The sequence below is a fragment of the Etheostoma spectabile genome, chromosome 3, assembly GCF_008692095.1.
Source record: "Etheostoma spectabile isolate EspeVRDwgs_2016 chromosome 3, UIUC_Espe_1.0, whole genome shotgun sequence".
Classification (NCBI taxonomy): domain Eukaryota; kingdom Metazoa; phylum Chordata; class Actinopteri; order Perciformes; family Percidae; genus Etheostoma; species Etheostoma spectabile.
In genome coordinates, this window is record NC_045735.1 from 19757244 (window position 1) to 19780753 (window position 23510).

The 23510-nt window shown below is 39.6% G+C and overlaps 1 protein-coding gene across 1 annotated transcript; it reads left to right on the forward strand.

Annotated features, from left to right (window-relative positions):
• Positions 1–591: 591 nt before the first annotated feature.
• st14a (ST14 transmembrane serine protease matriptase a) lies at positions 592–23375 on the forward strand. Its single transcript, XM_032505902.1, has 19 exons — positions 592–1081; positions 7409–7568; positions 9708–9838; positions 9960–10030; positions 11532–11698; positions 11792–11827; positions 12273–12507; positions 13800–13942; positions 14019–14122; positions 14971–15083; positions 16120–16256; positions 16339–16443; positions 16536–16643; positions 16744–16860; positions 19876–20010; positions 20191–20374; positions 20563–20834; positions 21538–21674; positions 22480–23375. The coding sequence occupies exons 1-19, from the start codon at positions 1040–1042 to the stop codon at positions 22636–22638; spliced, it is 2556 nt and encodes an 851-aa protein (XP_032361793.1). The 5' UTR covers positions 592–1039; the 3' UTR covers positions 22639–23375.
• Positions 23376–23510: the final 135 nt, after the last annotated feature.

Here is a 23510-nt window from a genome sequence, read left to right on the forward strand (position 1 = left end):
TAAAACCCATCTTTATAAATTAGGCCTAACTTAACCTATGCAGTGCAACTGCCTCAACATCATCTTACGTTTTAAACTGTTCATTTCTGAGCCTTGTTCTACCAAATGTGGATTGCCATTGTTTTATTAATACTTCATTGTTTTGAATATTTCTATCACTTGATGTAAGGTGCCCTTGAGTGTCATGAAAGGCGCCATTAAATAAAATGTATTATTATTATTATTACAATTGTTATTATTATAATAATTATTATTAATATTATTATTATTATGCTATAACATAGAGAAAGTCAAATGTTTAATTTGAACCCTATGGATCTCCATGCATTCGTGTCGGAAAAGAAAGCCAGAGGAGAGCGCTCACGCACAAACACACCCACACACACACACACACACACACACACACACACACACCACAAACTACCTACACTGTACACTCCAACAACACCATCCTCAATCGGAAATTATGATTGATAGGCAATAGAGTGTCACGCCCAGACTGTAGCCTAATCACTATGAGGGCTATGGTCACGGTAGTCTTGGCAACGGTTAATTCCGGTAGTCAAAAACCTGCGACAGGTAAACAGGAAGTCGGCCCAGGTGCAGTGGCGGTGACACGCCCTCAGAAACCCGAAGCTCCCGGAAAAAGTTTGTTCTCTCGCTGTTTCGTTGAGTTTCTCTCCGTCGCAGTGAAACGCGACGGATTCAGGCCCAGACATTTGTGAAAAAAAACATCTCGACCGAAGAGGAGCCTTATTTAAAGACACCACAAGACATTTGTCTTCGTTGGTAGGTTACCTGTGTCTGGTTGGCTATAGGCTCGTGATTTATTTTGCTCGCAGGTGAATTTGTTGACGAACACACGAATCATCTCCTGGCAACCAGGCCTACAGGTTCACCTCGGGGGCAAAACCGCCTATGGACAACATCGAAAACTAAGACACGAACAAGAAGAGGACTAGTTGGGGAGAGAAGAAGTAGTTCAGCTGTTAGAGGTCGGTTTGGTTTTTTAATTGCAGCCGCCTAGTGCTGGCCCCTAATGGACTACATGGACAGCGGACTAAGATACACCCCAAAGCCGGTAAGAAGCGAGTAGGCCTAGCTACTTTCTGTGAAGCCTACACATAGCTTAAGTCGCAAATGGATGGGGGTGTTCTGACGAATTATGCTTCCACGTCAAAAAATGCTACCTTATGTTTCCGTTTCTAGTTGTTCCCGTCAGTAGCTATGCTATTGACATCTTTTTGGTTCCAAACGGACAAGTCTAATGTAAGAATACGCTGAGCACATTTTGATACTCCTATTGTAACATATTTATGTAATATTCCAACGTGTTTCGATAGACCAAATCCCCTGTCAATATTGCGCCCACGCACGTGCAGAACTGCTAAGTAGCACTCTCGATAGAGGGAGCACATATTGACAATGCTCTATTTTTAACACCTAAATCCTTTCACAAAAACAGTCTAGTCTACTTTGTTTTTTTTTATGAATGAAATTTATGAAATTATTTCATAAAAACACGTACACCTAGTTTGTGTTATGGAAGAATTTGGGTGTTACCTAAATGACATTCTTCCCCAACATGGATGCATGTTTGTGTGACAGTGGAGAGCATCAGAAAAGAAAATGAAGCTCACTGATGCAGAGACAAACTTTAAAGATAAGTTAAAGTTAATGTGAGCTAAAGGTAAATAAACCTAGGATAGCAAACCTGCCATTAAGTAGGCTAGGCTAAACGGGTCCCTTGTGTTTTCATCAGCACATAACACTTAAATGAATGTCACATACAACCTTACAAATAGTTTTTAAAACCTCAACAGTGTCTAAGCTCAAGATTCTAAAAAAACAAAAAAAAGATTCACAGGATGTAAATGTAGTTACTTTTCCCATGTATAGTATACACGCCGAAAGCAAAAAAATATGAATCGATATTTTTGGAATTCTATCAATCGATTTTCAATCTGTAGAGCTTGAATTGGCATATGAATGTGAATCAATTTTATTTTTTGCTTACCCCTATTTATTGCCCACCAACTGAAGAACTAAGAAGCAAAGAAAACCTGGTTTAATTTCTTCGCCAAGCTTCAAGTTCAGTTCTGATTAGGGCTTAGACAGCACCTAAACTTGGTATTCTTTGGGCGAGATTTTAAATTAGTTAATCCCATGTCAAAAAGGTGTCTCTTTAGATTCATGAAAGCAAATACCTCTTCTGAGGCAGCACAATCCCCCAAATGTACAAGAAAACCTCTTAATGTGCATTCAGATAAGGATCAAGACACATTGTGAAAGATAGTCATAGCTCATGGGGTCTATGTCAAAATATTTTTCCATTCAAGTAAGAGCAGTAGTTTGTAAGAAAATCATATTATAAAAATCTTGGGTGTCCTGTTCTTTGGTCCATGATATTACTTTCCAACACACATCCGTCTAAATGTAACAGGTTTGCGATGACAAACAAGCTCTTGGAAGCTAAACTCGCCCATCCCCTTTTTCTCTGTAGACAACATATTTCCAAGAAGTTGGCACAATACAAAAATTATTCAAGGTGCTTGAAGTAAATTATACTCCAAAACCCTTAAAACCTGTTAAACCGATTCAATGATTTGTATAAAACCTTTTTCAGTTAGTGATTCTCTCTCCCTAAGACGAACCTCCCAACGTTCTTTACGTTGGACAAACTGCAAGTTATACAGAATGCAGCTGCAAGACTTTTATCTAAGACCAGCAGGAGATCGCACATCGCGCCTGTGCTTTAGGCTCTTCATTGGCTACCAATAGGTTTTAGAGTGAATTTATAAATTTGAATCACTACTTCTAGAGCCTTGCATGGTCAAGCTCCCTCTTCCATCAAGGATCTATTGCACGCACACACTTCCGGTCGCTCTCTGAGGTCTTCAAGCCAAGACCTTTTAACTGTTCCCAGAACACGTTTTAAAACCAGAGGTGATCGAGTCTTTTCTGTGATAGCTCCAAGGCTCTGGAACTCTCTCTCTTTAACGCCTTTAACTAGCAATACGGCTTAATATTTACTGTTTGTATTTGTTTTACTGTCTGTGACAGGTGCTATGTAAATACAGTTTACTTACTAAAGTTTTCTTTAGAGGAGAAGGTCCTCAGAAAGCAGGCAGTCATGAAGGCGCCTGAATTCCTCCAGGTTTCTCCGCCCTGTTGTGACTTGTTCACTGCAGTCCTTCTCTCCTGGCCACAAATATTCAAATTGCAGATTAATCAACTTTCATCACAGCAGGGTGATGAACACAATGCATTACGTTAGAAGTTCCCTTTATTCTCAGAGAATACATTTTCCAAGATATGATGGAGCAGATCTGGGGAGTATTCTTTATTGGAATCGTTTGGAGGATTTGGTTTCATATCTGATCATCGCTTCCCAATTAAATATGCGCGAGTTTTGGTTTCCGAAGCGGCCATGTGCTTGTTGTGTTGCAGCCTTGGAGCACAAGAGCACAGAGCTCTAGTGTGGTTTTATCTTACATTTAAAAAAAACCTGTAAAACTCCAAACCACCTTTGAATTAAAATAAAACGTACCTCTTATTTGTGAAAGTAGGTGTTATGTTCACGTTATGTGCCACTCATTAGATCCAGGCCGCTGTTCAGCTCATTCTCTGTAAGTGATTCAGCTTAAAAGCACGGCGGAACCAGCAAGCCAGCCAGCTGGTGTTAGTTGGCTAACGTTAGCTAGCTAATGTTATCCTCTTGCATCATTCACAGAAAACAAGCCAAAAACCGATCACTCGTGGCGACAGCAGGGTGCTTTGTGTGGGTGAAGCATGATGTTAATGTGACGCGTTTAGCGACTGGCTCTCTGCCTTGTAACGTTATTCCACTGCTCCTTTGTCCTTCAGTTATTGTAAACCTCAGCTTGTGACTAGCCAGATTAAATATCCGCTAATAATCAACTGTAAAGTAGCTACACCTTTAAAGGATCCCTTGGTAAATTAGCCTCTGTCGAATAGGAAGTGAAATTGTGGGGGGGGGGGGGGGGGGGGGGGGGGAGTTAACACCAACATTTAGTGGCAAAATCCATTGTTATGTCTACTAAATAATTTTAGATATAGTATAATTTCAAGTTCAAGTCCCTTACCTATGTTGATACACTGCACACCAGCATGCAAAGTATTACTTTAAAGGTCCCATGGTATGAACATTTTACTTTGAGTTTTTTTAACATTAATATGCTTTCCCCCAGCCTGCCTATGGTCCCCCGGTGGCTAGAAATGGTGATAGGTGTAAACCGAGCCCTGGGTATCCTGCTCTGCCTTTGAGAAAATAAAAAGCTCAGATGGGCTGATCTGGAATCTTGCCCCTTATGAGGTCATAAGGGGCAAGGTTATCTCCTTTCTCTGCTTTGCCCGCCCAGAAAATTTGGCCCACCCATTAGAGAGAGACATCATGGCTTTCAAACGAGCAAAGTTGCAGTTGGTCAAGGCCACACCCCCAGCCTTCACCTTGCCCCCCCCCCCTTCTCAAAAGCTACAGACTCAGAAATGGCACATACTAAGGAAAGCTCATTGTGGGACTGGCTCTAGTGGCTGTAATTCTGCACCAAGGCGGAATTTTGGGAAAGAGACTTCAGATACAGTATTAGAGGACTACTAAGGTAGGGTGACCAGACGTCCCCGGTTTCCGGGGACAGTGCCCGATTTTGGTGACCTGTCCCTGGCTGGATCTGTCCCCGGAAATGTCCCCGGATTTCACTGTGACTGACAGACCTAAGATTGGAATGAAAGAAAGAAAACACTGACCAAACGGAGCCAATAGTTGCACACCCTACACCCGCAGGCTCAAGATAGCCAGAGCCAGCGCTGCTCAGAGCACAGATTTAGAAGCTGTATTTTACAAAGCTAAAATTATTGATTATTTACATGGAGTCTGGTGGGTTTAGCTAACGCAATTTTGCGGACATTCATTTTTAAAAAAAGGATCTTAATCTTTAACAGAAAGGTCGACCCCTTTAGAAATCCTTTCCATAATGTTGTCAGATACTTGAGCACTTTTATGAACGTAAATACGAGCTGGACCATTATCCTATTAACTTCCATTGTAGCTTGTTTCTCTGCTGCCGACTGCAGCAATCTCGTTTAATACTGCATCAATGTCAAAGGAAAATATGTCCTCAATAGTTTTTATTGTATCCAATACTCAATGAGCTATTGCAGAAACAAGCCTAAAGTAATAAAGCAAAAAATGTCAGGTAAATGTAGTTCAGTAAACATTACATTATGAAATATTAGTTAGTAGTTAGTGGTTAGACTTTCTATCTTGAAATTTGACTTTCTATCTTGAAATTTGACTTTCTATCTTGAAATATCATGACTTTCTAACTTGAAATATTAGGACTCTTTATCTTGAAATATTAGGACTTTTTATCTTGAAATATTAGGACTTTTTATCTTGAAATATTAGGACTTTCTATCTTGAAATATTAGGACTCTTTATCTTGAAATATTAGGACTTTTTATCTTGAAACAGTCCCCTCTGAGGTGTAGTGGAGTGGAGTATGAAGTAGCAGCAGGGGTGAGTCTAGGATCAGACCTTTTGGGGGGGCTCTAGGTCTAGTGTCCTTGTTTTAAGTTTTACGAAAATAAAAACGTGAAGTGTTTTGGAGGTATATACGCTTCTGAGCTTAAAATCTCCCCGGATTTTGTCTGAGAAATCTGGTCACCTTACTCTAAGGTCTATCTAAAAGAGACTTTAGATACAGTATTAGGGGACCACTAAGGTCTATATAAAAGAGACTTCAGATACAGTATTAGGGGACCACTAAGGTCTATCTAAAAGAGACTTTAGATACAGTATTAGGGGACCACTAAGGTCTATATAAAAGCCCCCAAAGGGCTCCATATCATGGACCTTTAAATTATGTTGTCTGGAGATCCATTTTTCTTGTTGAAGGGGAAGTCTATTTTTTATTTCCACTGTTTCAACTGAATAATGTTGATAGTGTTTGGATGCTTTCAACGGTTTGTTCAAATTCTGAATTAGCAGAACCTATTGTAAAATCATACATTTTTATCTAGGCAAGTGACTTTTGTGCACAACTGCCTCAACAAATTAATGTCAAGCCCTGTTAAGTACACCTCAGTTGTTGACTATGATAAGATTGAGACTTTTCCTGTTAAAGACAGATACGATGAGGTTATTGATGTTCGAAGAAATACTGTTTTTTCTTCTTTTTTTAACATTCCAGAGTTTTTATCCCCAGAGTGTATTTTTATAAGAATGATTTACTAAACCATATGGACACTGTTTACAAGCTCAATAGAGATGTAGACTTGAAGTTCAGGCTTCAGTAAACAGACTACCGGTAAACAGGAAATCCCGTAAAACCTCATCTTGTTTAGAAGGAGATGTGGCATTAGAACATGTTCTCTCTTGTAGCTTTGCTTTTTTAAACACCTTGGGAAGTGTATGTGTAATGCAATATTTGGTTAATAAACAAAACAGAGCTATGCACGCAAATCCACAGGCTCTGCAACGCGCCTTTACAAAAGATATAAAAGCTGCTGCTCTTTAAAAATCTGTTTCCCCTCATAGGTGCAGTATAATTAATTCCAGTCATTCAGTACGGATATCAGGTGTATACAGGCAGAACTAAAGTGTTGTCCTTGGTTCATAAAACACTCAGTGGAGTCGGAGTTTTGCACTGCAGACAATTTTCCAAGAAACGTCTTATGTAAAACGTACATGCACAACATTCAAATCATAGGAATCCCAAAGCTTTTAAGATGATCTTTTGATGTTCCATAAAGTTGTCTAGTTTTTTTAGGGAACTTTAATTTTCTACTACAGTACAGCGAGCACTTAAAGAAACTTGTTGTGTTCCACTTCAGATCTGTGTGTTTTGCTTGCAGCCGGTTTGACAGGATTTCACACCGTGAAACCTTTTGTACTCCCTCCCCCCTCTGTCTCTTCTCTCAAAGAGTAACCACCGGGCCATGACTCATGCATGAAATTCCCTTGTAACAGCAACGTCACTCACTGAAACTGTCCTGGCTATGTAATATGGGTAGATTTTGGATGAGAATCTGCTCCGATATCTTTTCCTTTTGTAAAGTTTTTGAGTTATATTTCTGAACATACTTTATCTGTGTGAAAATGCAATTCTGTACGTCCCCTCAGGCTGGGACACTCCTATGATACACAAGTTCATACTTGCTGTTTTCTGCTGATTATCTACTCAGGTAGAGAAAAGACAGGTATTTCTACTCTGTCTTTAAAAGAAATGTCACTCAAGAAACATCCTTTGTGAAAAGCTTTTCCAAAAATGTCCTCACCCTCCTGTGGAATTACTTAATATTTTGAAGCTGGTATCTCAATGTAGACCCTTACGTTTTAATGTATTGATCATTCATTCACTCATACAACTGTCTCTCTGTCTTCCAGGACAAAGACTGGGACACGTCTGTCCAGTTCCTGCCAGCATCAGATAACAAAAAGCTTGAGAAGAAAAAGGGTCCGGGGAGAATCGGGGCTATCATCGGCGTGGTGGTCTTTGCTGCTGTTATAGCCCTTATGACCGGACTGCTGGTCTGGCATTTCCATTGTAAGCACTCCTTCCTTAATATTAATTAGACGTATAGGAGACAACAGAGCTCAACAGTGACCGCCCACTTTTTGGAATTGCTTTTGTTCCGGAATTGATTTTTTTTTATTTTTCCCCCATTCAATGAATCCATTGACATTTCATTAAATGCTTTTGGAAATAGTTTTAAGTCGGGGGACCAAGCCAACTAGCTACGAGATGAATTGTGACCATAAAACAGAAAAAGAATGGGCACCCAGATAGCTCAGTTGGTAGAGCGGGTGCCCATGTATAGAGGTTTACTCCTCGACGCAGCCGGCCCGGGTTCGAATCCGGCCTGCGGCCCTTTGCTGCATGTCACTCCCCACTCTCTCTCCCCTTTCATGTCTTCAACTGTCCTATCAATTAAAGGCCTAAAATGCCCAAAAAATAATCTTAAAAAAACAACAAAAAAAACAGAAAAAGAACATTTTAAAAACGGCAAAAAAAAGAAGACAAAAAAATACCATACTGTGTACAGAAACAATCATAGACTTAAGTGGTTGAAGCTCACTCTTGCCATTTGCGGGTTCCCACATGCATAAAGAGCACATATCATATCAAGCAGCGCCACTGGTATGAAACGGTACACAATTCCTGCCTCATAAAGGGGTGTGGCCTCATTTAAAAAAATTTTTTTGCTAATGTAAGATATCTACACAGCTAAAAGCCATATTTAGCATCACAGAGAAGAGTTTTGTTAGGGCGTTTACGAACGTTGGTTGACGTTAGCTTCTCTTTGTTGCCCGATCTCGCAAGAGTTTGGTCCTGAGACAGAAACAGGTCTCAAACAAAGTTCTTTGTTTTTTTTCCTGAAAAATTTAATTTTAGTGTCAAAATGTTTAGGAGATATGTGGCTTGTTGAAGAATGGCCCCAACATTTACTTTGGTGACTATGGGGTGAAATAATCGCTCATAATCTGTGTTCACCTTCACTTCTCCCATTGGAATCGGTACACACACTAGGACCTTCCGCCAGTCTCCTAAAGAGGCGTTGCCGTGAGAAACCCACATGGCACAGATACAGGAAACTATTCTGAGTTGGGGCGTCTCGGTTCTAAACTGTCTGTCATTTCCATGGTAATAGGAAGCTCCACCAATGAGAGACGTCACTGTTACACTTAGGTTTGTGGGTAGTGTAGTACTTCTTCGTGACATCACTATTAAAACCAGTTTTTCTTAAAACAAGGTTGATATTATACAAACTTCTACCCGAACCGAAACTATCGTTTCACAAACTCACACCTTCCTAGTCTACCTCAGATGGTTTAGACATTGTGGCTTATTATGAAAATTCTTATGGAGAAAATGAAAGGGGTTTTACCTTCTGGAACCACACTGTTAAGCTCTATATCAAACAGTTGATAAAGTCCCCTGAACACAATGAAAACAAATTGCTTTAAAGGTGAGTAATGGCCATCAATACATCTTGGCATGTTGACGTATGTGCTAAGTCAACATGAGAGAAATAATACAGAACAGCACAACCATGTTATCAAAATCCAGGGGGAAAGCACTTATGTCCTATGTGTCTTTGCATTTAAGATTTTTTTTTTTAAATTTTTTTTTTAGAAGATTTAAGATTTGCAAGATTGTTTTCATTCAAGCAAGTGTCGTAGATGAGAGAAGACTTTAAAAAAACAAAGCCCTTTTGCATATTTCTTTATTTATTCTTATTTACTGAATCCACATTAATGGACTTGTTTCTTGGCCCCTGGTGGTTCAAGATTTCTCTGTATTTCATTGAAATCTAACGATAATATGAGATACCTAACAGACAAATAGTACCAAAAGATGGACTTCTCTGGTGGAGATATAATATATTGATCAAGTGGGAGAGATTCATTCATTCATTTCCTTCTGATAAATCAACAAAAGCATACAAGTTTTTGATGCACCATGAAATTTTCATTGGTAAGTTAGCTACCAGTGCACCTTCACTTTGTTTATTCAGTCTGATTATTTGCACATGCAAGTGATTAAAACCTAGTAGGAGACGTTAAAGCTACATCAGTGGGAACAGGTACACCTGGGGGACTTAAATCTTCACAACTCAAAAGACAGAAGGCAAAAAGAAATTGGTGACAGTTGTGCAGTAAGAGTGTCTGTGTGATTCTGCAGTCCGTGATAATGCACAACTCCCAAGGATGTACAGCGGCTCCATGCGGATCACCAACCAGGTGTTCCAAGACGCCTACGAGAACTCCACCACCTCCGAGTTCAAGGCGCTTGCACAGCAGGTGATATCACAGGTAAGACTGCCACTCAGGCCTCCACACCACTGCTGGAATCGATCTGCATGTCAGCAAATTTTTTTTTATTATTAACAAACTTCATTCACGCTGTTGGGATTTTCCCTCTTGTCTCTTTCAGCTCAAAGCCATCTATTCCAAAAGTTCACAGTTGAACAAATACTATGTTGGATCTACAGTTCAGGCTTTCAGGTACAAATCTACCAATAGGCTCTTGTTTCCATTCCACTTGTCTGTCTTTTTTTGTTGATTAGGGCTGCACAATATATTGTTTTTTTATCGCCATCACAATTTTAACTTTCGCAATATACACATTGCCAAAGGCTGCAACATATCGCAATAGACACTCAGAGATGTTTTGTTTTAGTTGAAAGAAGATATCAACAGAAAAAAAGAAATGACTGTTACCTTTTAATGTGCAGACATTAAGTATTTTTTGAAGTGCATTGATATAGTCAGTTCAATCCTTTCATTTGTTTTAAATTCAACAAGCAATACTTTGTATTTTAGCACAATACTGAAAGCAGCAGAAATGCAGAACTGAGTACAATTTAATATCTGTTCATTTATTCCAAGTAAGATCGTTATCGCAATATTCAACCTTATTTTACACGTATCGTGCAGACCTAGGCTTGGTTAAAAAAAAAAGCAATTTACACTCTGTGTTAGTAATCACACACAGGCCTGAAATACACACACATGCTCAGGACTTATACATGCACTAATGGAGAGATGTCAGAGTGAGTGGGCTGCCATTTGAACCAGCGCCCTGAGAGGTTGGGGGTTACGGTGCCTTGCTCAAGAGCACCTGGCAGTGTCCAAGAGGTGAAATGGCATCTCTCCAGCCACCAATCCACACTCTGTACTTTTTGGTCCATATGGGGACTTGAACCAGTGACCCTCTGGTTCCCAACCCAACTCCCTACGGACTGAGCTACTGACACCCAAGCAGATTGGCAGATTTAACTGAAAGTTTTATGGCCACTGCTAAAAGAACAAATGATTCTTTATTTTTGTATGCATGCATGCAGATTTCCTAGCACCACCGTTTATACCACACTAATCTCTGAAAATTTTCTGGTATTAGCATTTCAAGTTCAGATGACGCTATACGCTCTCTATTGAATGCTGGTGTTTTTTAAAGATTTCCTTGCCCAAAAAATGGATGGGATTTACTGAAGCCTTAGTGTTTCAGTTCAGTGTAAATTGTATCAATCTGTAACACCAAAGGAGCTGTGGTATAGTAAAATAACTTAACAGACATATAGGCACAACAGACATAAATTGTGGAAAGAATTATACATGCTTCTAAAAGTGTTACTGAAATAAAGTTTTACCAGGTAACACTACAATTCCCAATCAAAACCTAGTCAAATGAAATTATTGTAGCTGAATTAACAGCTATTTGTAGAAAATCTGGGAAGAAAGCTAAATAATCTTTTACATATCTGTGTTTGGGAAAGTGGCATTATAATACTGATATCATTGACCAATTTACAGTAGTAGTAGTAGTAGTAGTAGTAGTAGTAGTAGTAGTAGTAGTAGTAGTAGTAGTAGTAGTATAAGACCAACACAAGGCTTGATATATCTGCACACACACACACACCTGTCTGACCCTTTTAGTACAGTGACATTTTGTTTTAGGCTTTACTCCATTTGTATACTATTGAGTTTGTGTCTGATTTGCTCTCAGTGAGGGCAGTGTTATTGCCTACTACCTGTCTGAGTTCAAAGTCCCTATTGGCCAAGAAGCATCTGTAGACGGTGCCATGTCTTCAATGGAGACTCTAGTGAACAAAGAGCGGCGCACACTCGCTAGACCTGGCAACTCTTTGGTCGTTGAAGATGTGATGTCTTCAGGTAGGGTCGAAACAAGACCAAACTAGTGTTGTGGATGTACTTTGCTGTCAGTATCCTCATCTAAGTTATGTGATTTCTGTTTTTATCTCACAGCAATCGATTCTCGAATGTTGTCAACACAATTCGGCAGTAAGTCCTCAGCTTGCATCTATCATTTCTTCTGCTAGAGTTATCTTAGACAACTCATCTTTATAGGTAAAAAAACCAGCAACCGTGTCTTACACATTGTTCACAGGGTTAGAACTAAAAACATTATCAATTTGCTTCTTATGTCACTTGTTACATTAGAATATTTTTCTGACATAGGGTTTTGTTTGCAGCTGATCTTGCTACCCAGCATGGGTTATATTTGTGCGTGCAATTTGTTGATGTTTTCCTCCTTAAATGGGAAACACAATATTTTAGGAGGAGTGCACATACTTAGTTCAGTGGTTTCATCATATCCAGAAAATGTAGTGGCATGATATTATGCAACTGATAACATCGTAAACTGGTCATAATTTAATATGCGTTCAGACAACTGATTTACAAAGTTAAAAGTGAACACCACTAAAAGTCAATGTTTTTGTCTCAGACACATTCAGGTATTCAGTACATACAAAACTCAATCAAATAACGCAGATCCAGTCCCCGGGCTTCCCCGACAGCCCTTATCCCCCCAACACCTTCGCCCAGTGGCAGCTGAGAGCGGACCCGAACTACGTCATCAAGCTTGTTTTTGATACGATACATCTGGAGAAGGACTGCAAGAATGACTTTATCAAAATCTACGACTCCCTGGTGGCCATTGAGAGCCGCGTTATGCAAGAGTGAGTTTTTTTTGCTTTTGACAAATCTAAATACAGCTTCAAGCCAATAAATAACTAGTTAATAATAAATAGTTTTATTTTCATACAGTGACCCACTGTACATGGCTTTAGGCTTGATAGAGAAGAGTGTATTTTATATGTAGGGCCCTCTGCTGGTCAGATGCAATGCTTCTGATTGATTATATGTATATACCTTATACTGTACACACAGGTGCGGTGCCCTGACATTGCCTGTGCTAATTCAATTGCACTTGGAACAGTTTAGTCCAGGGGCCTTCAGTTCTTTTTTGGCCAAGGACCCCTCAGCTGAAAAAGAGACAGGTCACGGACCCCCTACTACATATAATCAAGTTTCATATTAAACTCAGCCAACTATAAACTTTAGCCTTTACACATAGCTTTTTATGGTGCATACGATACTAAGTTACTAAACAAATAATTGTTTACTTATTCATATATTTATAAATCATGTTTTAATGTTAAAATGTAGCACAGTGAATAGTTAAGCTTAAATGTATCTAAATGGCTATCTATAGGCCAGTAAGCATATTCTTCAATGTTGTGTAAATCCAAAAAAAATACGTATCTTTACAAATATGTTGTATTCATGTCAATGTATATTTTCAGACATAGTTATTAATAGGGTCCAAACTGCAAAACGCGCCAGCTAAAATTCCTGTGAGCTGGAATGAGCTAGAAGCATGAAACGTAGGGGAATAACTGGAAATGGTGTGCATGTGCTTCTATAGAAATATGAACCCAATCGGCCACATGGTGGCGCTGTAATTAAGGTTTTAAAATGTGCAAACTTTGAAAGGCCATGCCCCCACGTCGTTAGTAAGATTGACTTGACATTTCTCACACAGGTGCAGCTTCTGTGTGAGAATTTGCGTGAATCTGCCATGTCTTTAATTTGGAGTTGTATTGGCTGGGTTGGCAATCACTAATGAAGGTTTTAACAAATGTGGGGGATACTGTCTATAAATTTGAGTAAAATACAGAGGGTGTGTGTGGGGGGTAATTTCTAAATCACATGAGGGCTTAAGACTGTAATTTGATGTGCTTGGTGTGTTTAAAATCAAGGTTTAATAAGAATTTCATTCATAATTCATTACCAGCGGGAAAAACCTCAAAAATGGTTTTACATTTCCATTGGTGTTTGATCCAATAAGAATGGGGTGTTCTAAAATCAGTTAATTTACAATAAACATGCATTTAAACAAAATTGGATCATACTGATGGTATAAATGGACATGCATGTGCATATATTTGTCTGTTTTTTTCCCCTTCAGGTTGTGTGGCTACTACTCACGCACTTCACAACTGACCTTTCTGTCTTCTGGTAATGTGATGCTGGTGACGATGGCCACAAATGACCAGCTGAACTACCCAGGTTTTAGAGCACAAGTCTCACAAGTCCGACGCGGAAGTCCAGGTAGGGTCTGATGTTTATCACCAGCTGCACCATGATTGATTGATATTTGTGCAAAGGCTGACCCTGTTCTGAACAGGTACAACATGCGGTGGCCAGCTGACGGGCGAGAACGGCAACTTCTTTTCTCCCAATTTCCCAAATTACTATCCTCCTCGAACTACCTGCCAGTGGTCGATCCAGGTGAGACGTTGTCATTATTACATTCTTCCAAAACAGCCATGAGTTGAGTTTTTATAAGTCTATATCCACAACGTTCCACTTCCGGGATTGCTTCGGTGACGCCGGAAATTCTGCCGGATGTCCGACTCCTTCAGCTTTCTTTGTTTTGGCTTTTTAAACTCGGGTGGATATCTGAGGAATATGGTTAACTGCTCCTCAGATCTCTGCAGGGTAAATCCAGACAGCTAGCTAGAATATCTGTCCAATATGAGTTTTCTGTTGCACGACTAAAACGACTTTTGAACGTACACGTGTTCCACCAAATGTCACTATTTAGCAGAGGCCTCGTGGCTTCGTCCAGCGCTTGGCCCAAGACAGTTGTGATTGGTTTAAAGAAATGCCAATAAACTAGTGCACGTTTTTCTCCCATCCCGGAATCCTGTGTGGACTAGCCAGACCCTCCTTCGCAGTGCTGTGGAGAAAGAACTGGCAATGTGAGACTAGGTTTTTATTCAAACTAAATCATGTTTGTATGTTCGATTGTTACCGGTAGGCTTCCGACAACATGATCTTTACCTGCTCAACTGACTTTAACCAGATAGTACGCAATGGTCCTGCTCTTATTATAAAAGTGAACTCACCACAGACAGTTGCCCTGTTCATGGACTCACGTGCACGCTGCTGAGAGTGACTAGAGGAAACACTGGAATGGACACTCATGTACGAAACGGCCGATTAGATTAATTTACTTGTTTATTGAAGGTGGCGAACCACTTTTCCGGATCGTTCTGGCCCACTTTAACCCTTGCTCCTCACAAGGTCCCGTCACTGTGTTGTCAAGTTTTTATTTGTCATTATCAATCATTCAGGTCCCTGCTGGTAAGGGTGTGAAGGTGAATTTCAAAAAGTTCCTTCTGGCTGAGCCTGGCTGGAAGGACAGGAATGACTGTCCCAAAGACTACGTGGAGATCAACGGAAAGAAGTGAGTCCATGGATACAGAGCACATGAACTGATATCTTTTATATAGTTTTTCTATAATACTTTTCAGTGCAATATCTTACATTCTAATTCTAAATCAATACAGCATGGTATTGCAATATTTGTGGCAAAACGGTATCGATACACAGCCGCCAAGTATCGATCTATTATTATTATACATGTGTTGGTCAGTTTGTCTGCTTGACAATCCCATTTTGCAGCAATAAAATGAAGTGAGATGAACAAAAAGAGAAATTTATCTTTTTTAGATAAAACAGATGTTGACAATTTCCTTTTGGGGATATTATTTAAAATTGGGGAAATTTAGAAAAAGCTTGCATTATGTTGCAGAATATTGCATGTTTAAAATCGCAAAATATTGTATTGTGACATGAGTATTGTGATGATATCGTATTGTGAGGCCTATGGTGATCCCACCCGTAATAAAGATATTGCCAAAGATTGCCCAGATCAATTTGATACTGATTTACAAGGTACCAAGTCAATTACATGTATTATTCAATTTTAATTTGCTTCAATAAATTTGCACCAGGTGCAATGCACCAGGTCGATGTTTTTATTAAACTTGATTAAGATTTAGATTAGAATTGATTGTTTAAAGTACTTTTTACTTAACAGGAATAACATGACAGTCATTGACAAACTACAACAGTATAGTGCATGTGTAGGTTACAACCAGTGAGTAAAGTGTGAACTATACCATGCTAAACAATAGAAAAAGAGGACCTGTTTTTGACAAGTTGACAGTACTTTGGGTCTTTATAGTAAAGGGCACTGTGAGAGTTGCAGTTGACAAAAAGTGGCTGTGCTGTGTCAACAATTGTTAAATTTAGGCACCTAAATGTCTAGTTAAGATTAGAAAAAAAGATTGTGGTTTTAGTTAAAACACTCGTCCCCTTAAGTAATACTGCCGGTACACAAACCCTCGTTTCCTTGTGTAAAGTGTTGTCACTTAAACAAAGAGATTTTGATTGGAGGATAGATTATTTTAACTGAGCCCTGTACATCTCATCCTCAGACTGTGTGGAGAAAAGGTAGACGGAACGGTGACAGAAACCAGCAACCGCAACATAATGACCGTGGCGTTTTCCTCCGACTTCTCCAACGTGGACCGAGGTTTCAGTGCGTCGTACACGGCTATCGATGCCACAGACCGTAAGCCACCTGGTTTCTCCCCGCCAATGGTTATTTCCTAACATTGCGCAAGCATACTACATGTTAACCCTTTCATCCACAGCTTGTCCAGGCAAGTTCCAGTGCAATAATTATCGCTGCGTTAAAACTGAGCTCAGGTGTGATGGCTGGAATGACTGTGGAGACATGAGCGATGAAGTAAATTGCCGTAAGTAGCATTTACTTGGATGACATTTGGCTAGAGTAGTCCAAATCAACAGTCTGATCACTCCCTAAATGAGTTCAACTGTTTTTCTCCAGAATGCTCTTCAAACGATATCAGTTGTGCCAACGGGTTGTGTAAGCCCACGTTCTGGAAATGCGACGGCGTAAATGACTGTGGAGACGGCACAGATGAGCTCAACTGTGGTGAGACCTGTCAACACTGATGGAGGACGGATTTTACATGAGCAGCGAAAGGTTTTCAGTCAATTTTCTCATACTTCGTCCGTTTCTTTTGTTTCCCAAGGTAAATGCCAATTGGGACAAATTACATGTAAGAATAACAAATGTGTTTCGGAGAAGACGCAGTGTGACGGCAGGGATGACTGTGGGGATGGAACAGATGAGCTCAACTGTCCAAGAGGTAAGACTCCTTTACTAGGCTACAAATATGTCACTAGTCACTGAATCTAGTATTCATGTTTTTTTTAAAACCTCTTTTTCTTAAAACAAGGAATAATTTGCCACAGGAGTCAAGTACTTCAGCCGGTTTTGGTTTTAACTCATTTATTCTACTTGTTGCACTTCCTCCCTATTGACAGCAAAGGGCAGCTGTAGTTTACACCTACTGTACACTATCTGCTCAGCACCAAATTTCAGGCGTCCAAAGTAGAGCTTGATTGAAATCAATCAATCAATCAATCAATCACTCAATCAATCTTTATTCATAAAGGACCTTTCAAACATTGAAAAAATGCAATCCAAGTGCTAAACTGTGATTGGAAACACAATAAATAATAAGAAACAATTTATTAAAATGGATTTAGAGATCAATAAAGGGAAAAAAAAAAGATAAAATATAATTAAAAATTACAATAGATGTATCTATAATATAAGAAAAGAGAGAGAGAGAGAGAGGAGAGAGAGAGAGAGAAGAGAGAGAGAGAGAGGAGAGAGAGAGAGAGAGAGAGAGAGGAGAGAGAGAGAGGAGAGCGAGAAGAGAGAGGAGAGGAGAGAGAGAGAGAGAGGAGTGCTACATATAGAACCCTGATACAATAAATTATAATTATGTAAAACAAAATAAAAAGTAATAATAATGGTATGGTGAAAGCTCTGTCCCGATTACCCTATAGTGAATTCTTGAGCTGGAATGAAAATAGACCTTTCTATGTGAACTGTGCAAAAATATGGCTATGCAAAGGTAGTCGTAAAACTGCCTTCTTTTAACAAATGGCTTTTTTACAGTTTTTCTCAGTCGCTTTGGTACATTTCTGGAATCATTCTTAACATTTGCAAACCAGTAAGTTTATTTCTCAAAACAATTATTCCAAACCGCACCACACAATGGATGACCTGCAAAAGCCTGTAACTTGCTGAAGATCTTTAGTCCATTCCTCAAAAGTAAATCTTTATCTCAATGAACATGTCAGTGCCATCAGAATGTGGAGTCCTTGTCAGTGTTCACAAAGAAGAGGCTTAGTCGTGTTGTCAATATAAAATTGTACTCATATTATTTTACTATTTTCTGATGTACAGTATAGCTAAGTTTTTGATGACAATGATTGAAAATGCACAAAGCTGCACTTTTTCTGGAATTGATACATTTCAACAGTACAAAGTCACACATTCCTTCATGTGAGATTAGACGGATTGGACAAGAATCACGTTTATGCTTTTATTTTTGGTTTGTTAGGTGCACCCCTAAACTATTTTACATAGATGCTGATCTGGTTGATCTAATGTTTTACACAATCCCCTAAACTAGTGGAAGTCCAGATTCACCTGAGAGCAAGTAATCAATTCTGGACAACGTCACAACAATAATCTGTGAGAACATTTTGAATGTACTGTAAGGGAAACTTGTCTGACCGGTTGTGACAATGAGTTCAACCATTGTGGATTTGAAGACATATTCAATAACTCATGCTTAGATGTAAGACAATTCAACAGACAGCCGGTATATTATATTTTGATCAACGCGACAAAAAAAAATTTATCATATAAAAAAAAAGACAGTTGTACATGATCAATTGCTTGCATCTACAAAAGCAGTTGCAATTTGACCAAAACCATGATACATTGCTTTTATGTTGTGCACAAGTGACTAGATTGTGTGAATGTTGAACAAGCAGTTTTAAGAGTTGTCAATTTAGGATCTGAAATATGTACCAAATTGACTGTAAAGAACATAATATATTGCATTTTCACCCAGTACTAGAAATGAACACTGAGGAAAATATAGAATAGATCAAATAAATGACTAAATAAACATCAGTACTGTTTGTTCAGTCATTTTCTGCATTTTATGTTCTGTGTAATTTAGGCTCTAATACAAAGTTGGCAACTGATGGTAAACTGGGTAGCTCACCTATTAGAGCGTGCGCCCATATACAGAGGCTCAGTCCCTGACACAGTGGTCGCCGGTTTGATTCCTACCTGTGGCACTTTGCTGCATGTCGTTCCCCCTCTCTCCCCTTCATGTCTAAAGCTGTTCTATCTAGTGATAGACCGATTTTATTGGCTGGCCGATATTTGCGTTTTTGCTGCTGCTGCTGCTGCGTTTCCCTGGCATTATTTCGAGACAGGCGTCCACAGGCAGCTCTGTGTTGCTGGAGACGCTGCAGTTCACGTGCAGACCGTGCACTGCCCCCCCCCCACCACCACCACCACCACTAGCACCACGGCATAAATTACAAATCAAGCACTTTATTTCCATGGCTATTTTTTAGGTTTATTGTTTTCTTAAATAATTTAAATGTGTTGACAAAGGACATTTTGTGATGACCTGATTATATCTGTCTTATGTCAGCAAGCAACGCATCATCACGGCTGTGTTGTAGATGTTGATGAAAGCCTTTCACCCTTGCAGAGTTAAACGTTTGCAGTACACCCATCCATATGATGCACATTGCACACATAATTTGGGTGATATGAATGGAAGATGATTGCAGAAGTGACACTGATCTGTGTTTTTGTTTATTATTTTTAAAGAAATTTCAGAGCGAATTCCAAAAACAAATCCAGTGTGGCAGGGTTTACATTTTTACGATGTAAATTGAGGGAGCAAAAGCAGTATCGACTCCAAATATTGGGTCAATAACATCTGCCTGTGTCAGTCATTGACTAAGACTGATGAAAAGAAAATTGATGGCAGCACTAAAAAAATCTTTTTTTATTCAACATGGGCATGTTCATTTCAAGGAGACATTCTTACATTGAACATATTGGCACGTCTAACAAACACTGATACAATAAAAAATAAAAGGAAAAATAAGGGTAATTATAAAAAAAGGACAAATTTACAAAAATCACACACAAAGAGGAGGGGAATGGAGTGGCCACTGTCTAGAGAACCATCACTGCAGTACAGTTAATAATAGTGCCTCGTACATTACTTCCACACCAATTTGGTTGTTCTTCCCTCTCCCTCTCTCTGCAGGCTCTGGTGTAGGCCCTTCTGTGAGCTGCACTGACCTTACATATAAATGTAGTAACAATATATGCATCAGTAAAGTGAACCCAGAATGTGACGGGACACCGGACTGTTCAGACGGATCGGACGAGCAGAATTGCGGTACGTCCCAATCAAAAGCTCAGTGGGTGGGTGAAGTTTGTCTCACATTCACAACCTGGTTATCATCGCCATCTGCATTGTTTAGCTCGCATGACTGCACAGATGTGAACTTCACCCACTTCAGACACGACAACAAGCTGCAACAAGCTGGTGTGGTTGAATGATTGTTTTACTTTGCAGACTGCGGGACCGCTATGTTCAAGACGTCTCGTATTGTGGGCGGTCAGGACGCCGATGCAGGGGAGTTTCCCTGGCAGGTCAGCCTCCACGCCAAAGGTTTCAACCACGTGTGCGGAGCGTCCCTCATCGCTCCCAGCTGGCTGGTCACCGCCGCCCACTGTGTGCAAGATGACCCCAAAACAAGGTAGCATCTTACTTTTGAATGTGACCAATAATGACTCATGCTCAAAACTCTCTCAGAATAAGTAATGTGGAGAGATCTATTTGCAGCTCATCCACTTTTAGAAGTCTGGTGATTATTCAACTTTCATTGAGTGGTTATCCTTGCTTGAGAATAAGGTTTGCGATGTGTTTTGCGCCGTGTTTCCTTAGGTTCTCCCAGCCCGGCACTTGGGAAGTTTACCTGGGCCTTCACGACCAGCAGAAGGTTGGAAATGCGGTGGTGAAGAGGACCCTGAAGCAGATCATACCCCACCCCAACTACAACCACTACACCTTTGATAATGACATCGCCCTGATGGAGCTGTCCAGCCCTGTCACTTACTCCGATTACATCAGGCCCATCTGCTTGCCGGCTCCCCAGCACGATTTCCCTGTTGGTAGCACGGTGTGGATCACCGGGTGGGGCGCCACTCGAGAAGGAGGTGAGTGTCCACCAACCTAATATTCATTTTGGTGAATACTTGTTGCCGCTAATATTGAATCGTTTTGTTATAAAACTTCAGGTGAATCTCTAAAATATCCAGTAAGTGGACGGATATCACAAATCAATTAATGTCTTACATGTGAGTTTTTGATTTGGCAGTAACAGAAGTAGTATTGGTGGTGGTAGTAGTAATAGTCATTGCTGATTTTACTACAGATGGAATTGCATCTCTTAGAGGCATTCCATTCTAATTTAAATTTTTAAATGAAGAAAAACATCAGATCATCTCTGAGAAATATGTTTAGTCTTTGTTAGCATACCTGTATTTATATATGTAATACACATGATTTATTTTGAATTAAAATGTGCCTATGGTTTACAAATGCTAATAAGTTGGTTTGGTGTTAATGTTGTGGTTCTGTTTATATTACAACATAATATTGTAATACATATTATATTATATTATACAATATATTGATTGTAGTTGCTCTATATTTGCCTCCAGATTGATGTGATGTCATGTAGTTGCTACACACGCCATACCTGTTTACTGAGGGCCCGCCAATAGGAACAATAACTTTTCTTTGATGACTGTTAGAGCCCAAAATAACAAAACTGTATTAAATTTAGGCCTGAACACAAGCGTGATGGTGTCGTTGTGTGTGTCTGTGTGTGTGTCTGTGTGTGTGTCTGTGCTTCAGGATTTGCTGCAAAAGTGCTCCAAAAGGCCCAGGTCCGGATCATCAACCAGGGGGTGTGTAACGATCTGATGGGAGGGGAGATCACGTCTCGGATGATGTGTGCCGGTGTGCTGACCGGAGGCGTTGATGCTTGTCAGGTAAGAAAAAGCTGTTGAACAGGCTGCCCAGCTTTCTTTCTCTATCAGCTACCTGCCATAATGTTTTACAAAACAAGGCCATATCAATGTTTTTTTCTCAAGAGGCAAATTTGACATTTACGGCTGGGTACCTAATTCAATAGTTTTTAGACACTGACCGAATTGACTCAAGAGTATCTAGTATTAAAAGAAAAAGGCCTTGTCATTTAATAACCAATTTCAAAACCTTTGGAGTAAATCTCATCTGCGTCAGTGAGCCAATCAGCATGCAGCATGCTTCTTCCAAGCTCTAATGATGTTTGTGATTGGCTGTCTAACGTTGTAGAGACACACAGGAAAAACTCTACGTTACACAGAGACAGCTTACGGAGTAGAAGCTGAAACATAAATGAAAATGTTGTAATTTATTTTTGTTTTATAAGATTAGTATTTGAAAGGAATCGGTACGGAAGTCATGGTATTGGTATTAAATATGCTTTAATAATACTCAGCCTTATTGACAATTGGTCAGAAACTGACTGTTTTCTATGATGTGGCTATAAAAGAGGCTTGTTTGGTTGTATGATGAAATGGGGCATTCACGATGTATCATTACATCCCCTAATGATGAATGTATATTGACAGACAACCTAGTTGCATTGTCTTACTATTTAATTGATTACACAGTCATGGGAAAATAAATAATTGTAAAACGGCAGAATGGAGGATGTTGGAGATGAAGGGGCAGAGAGAAAAGAAAATGCCCCACTTTGCCCCCATGTAGCAACTCTATACTAACACATGTACCTGTATTTGTCTCTGTTAGGGGGACTCTGGCGGCCCTCTGTCCAGCCCATCCGGCAAAGGTATGTTCCTGGCAGGAGTGGTCAGTTGGGGGGATGGCTGCGCCCGCAGGAACAAACCCGGAATCTACACAGCAGTCACCAAGTTCCGTGGCTTTATCAAAGAAAAGACAGGAGTGTAGATAACTGCAAAGTGGCCAAACAAGGCCATATGGACACTGATGACACTGACTTTCCAGCTGATGCTGTGGCCTCGACTCCCAGTCTCAGCCGCAGTGACAAAGGCACTGTTTGCTTGAAGAGCATTCGCAACACATTTTGCGTCCACTGTGATTTTTATGAGGGTGGGGTTGATGAAATGTTTTTAAATGTAAATAAATGTTTTAATTCTGTTGTTGTTGCTGTTTTAACGTGTTTCAGAGAATAATGTCATGTGGTGCACAAGAAATAGACTTTAGGTGTGATTGTTACATATGTTCACGAATGAAATGTGCATCATTGCACTCTGTTGGCCTATGTTCTTTCAGTGGATAAAGTATATAATAAGAATCTCCCTCCACTTCTCCTTGTTTGTTCTGAATTGTGTAAATTAAAAACAAAATGACAGCAAACTAATTCCATCTTACCTCATTCCATCTTACCTCCTATGGCTTGGTATCGTACACATTTATCATTCATTTTTAGTCACCTTTTTTCAATATGGATGGCATTTCATTTGAACAGCTGGAACTGATTTATCTATTGGCATAAGACCCATCCGCATAAACTGAGTTTAATCTTTCATGTTTAATTTGATAATATGACAGGTCTTGTCCATCACAATATCCATAATCTTGTCAGTTGAATCCATCTCTAGTCATTGTAAATTCTGTGTTTTATAGCCGATGTTTTTAAATAAAAATTTTATTATAACCTCCAATTTTCAGCATTTCTATTTTCATTCTCTGACATGCATTTCATCTAGAGTTTTTGGATGGCTTCACTTTATAACCCTCCTATCTGAGTTCCTTCCAACTAAATTTAATTCATATTTAAATATTTTTGATCACTGTGC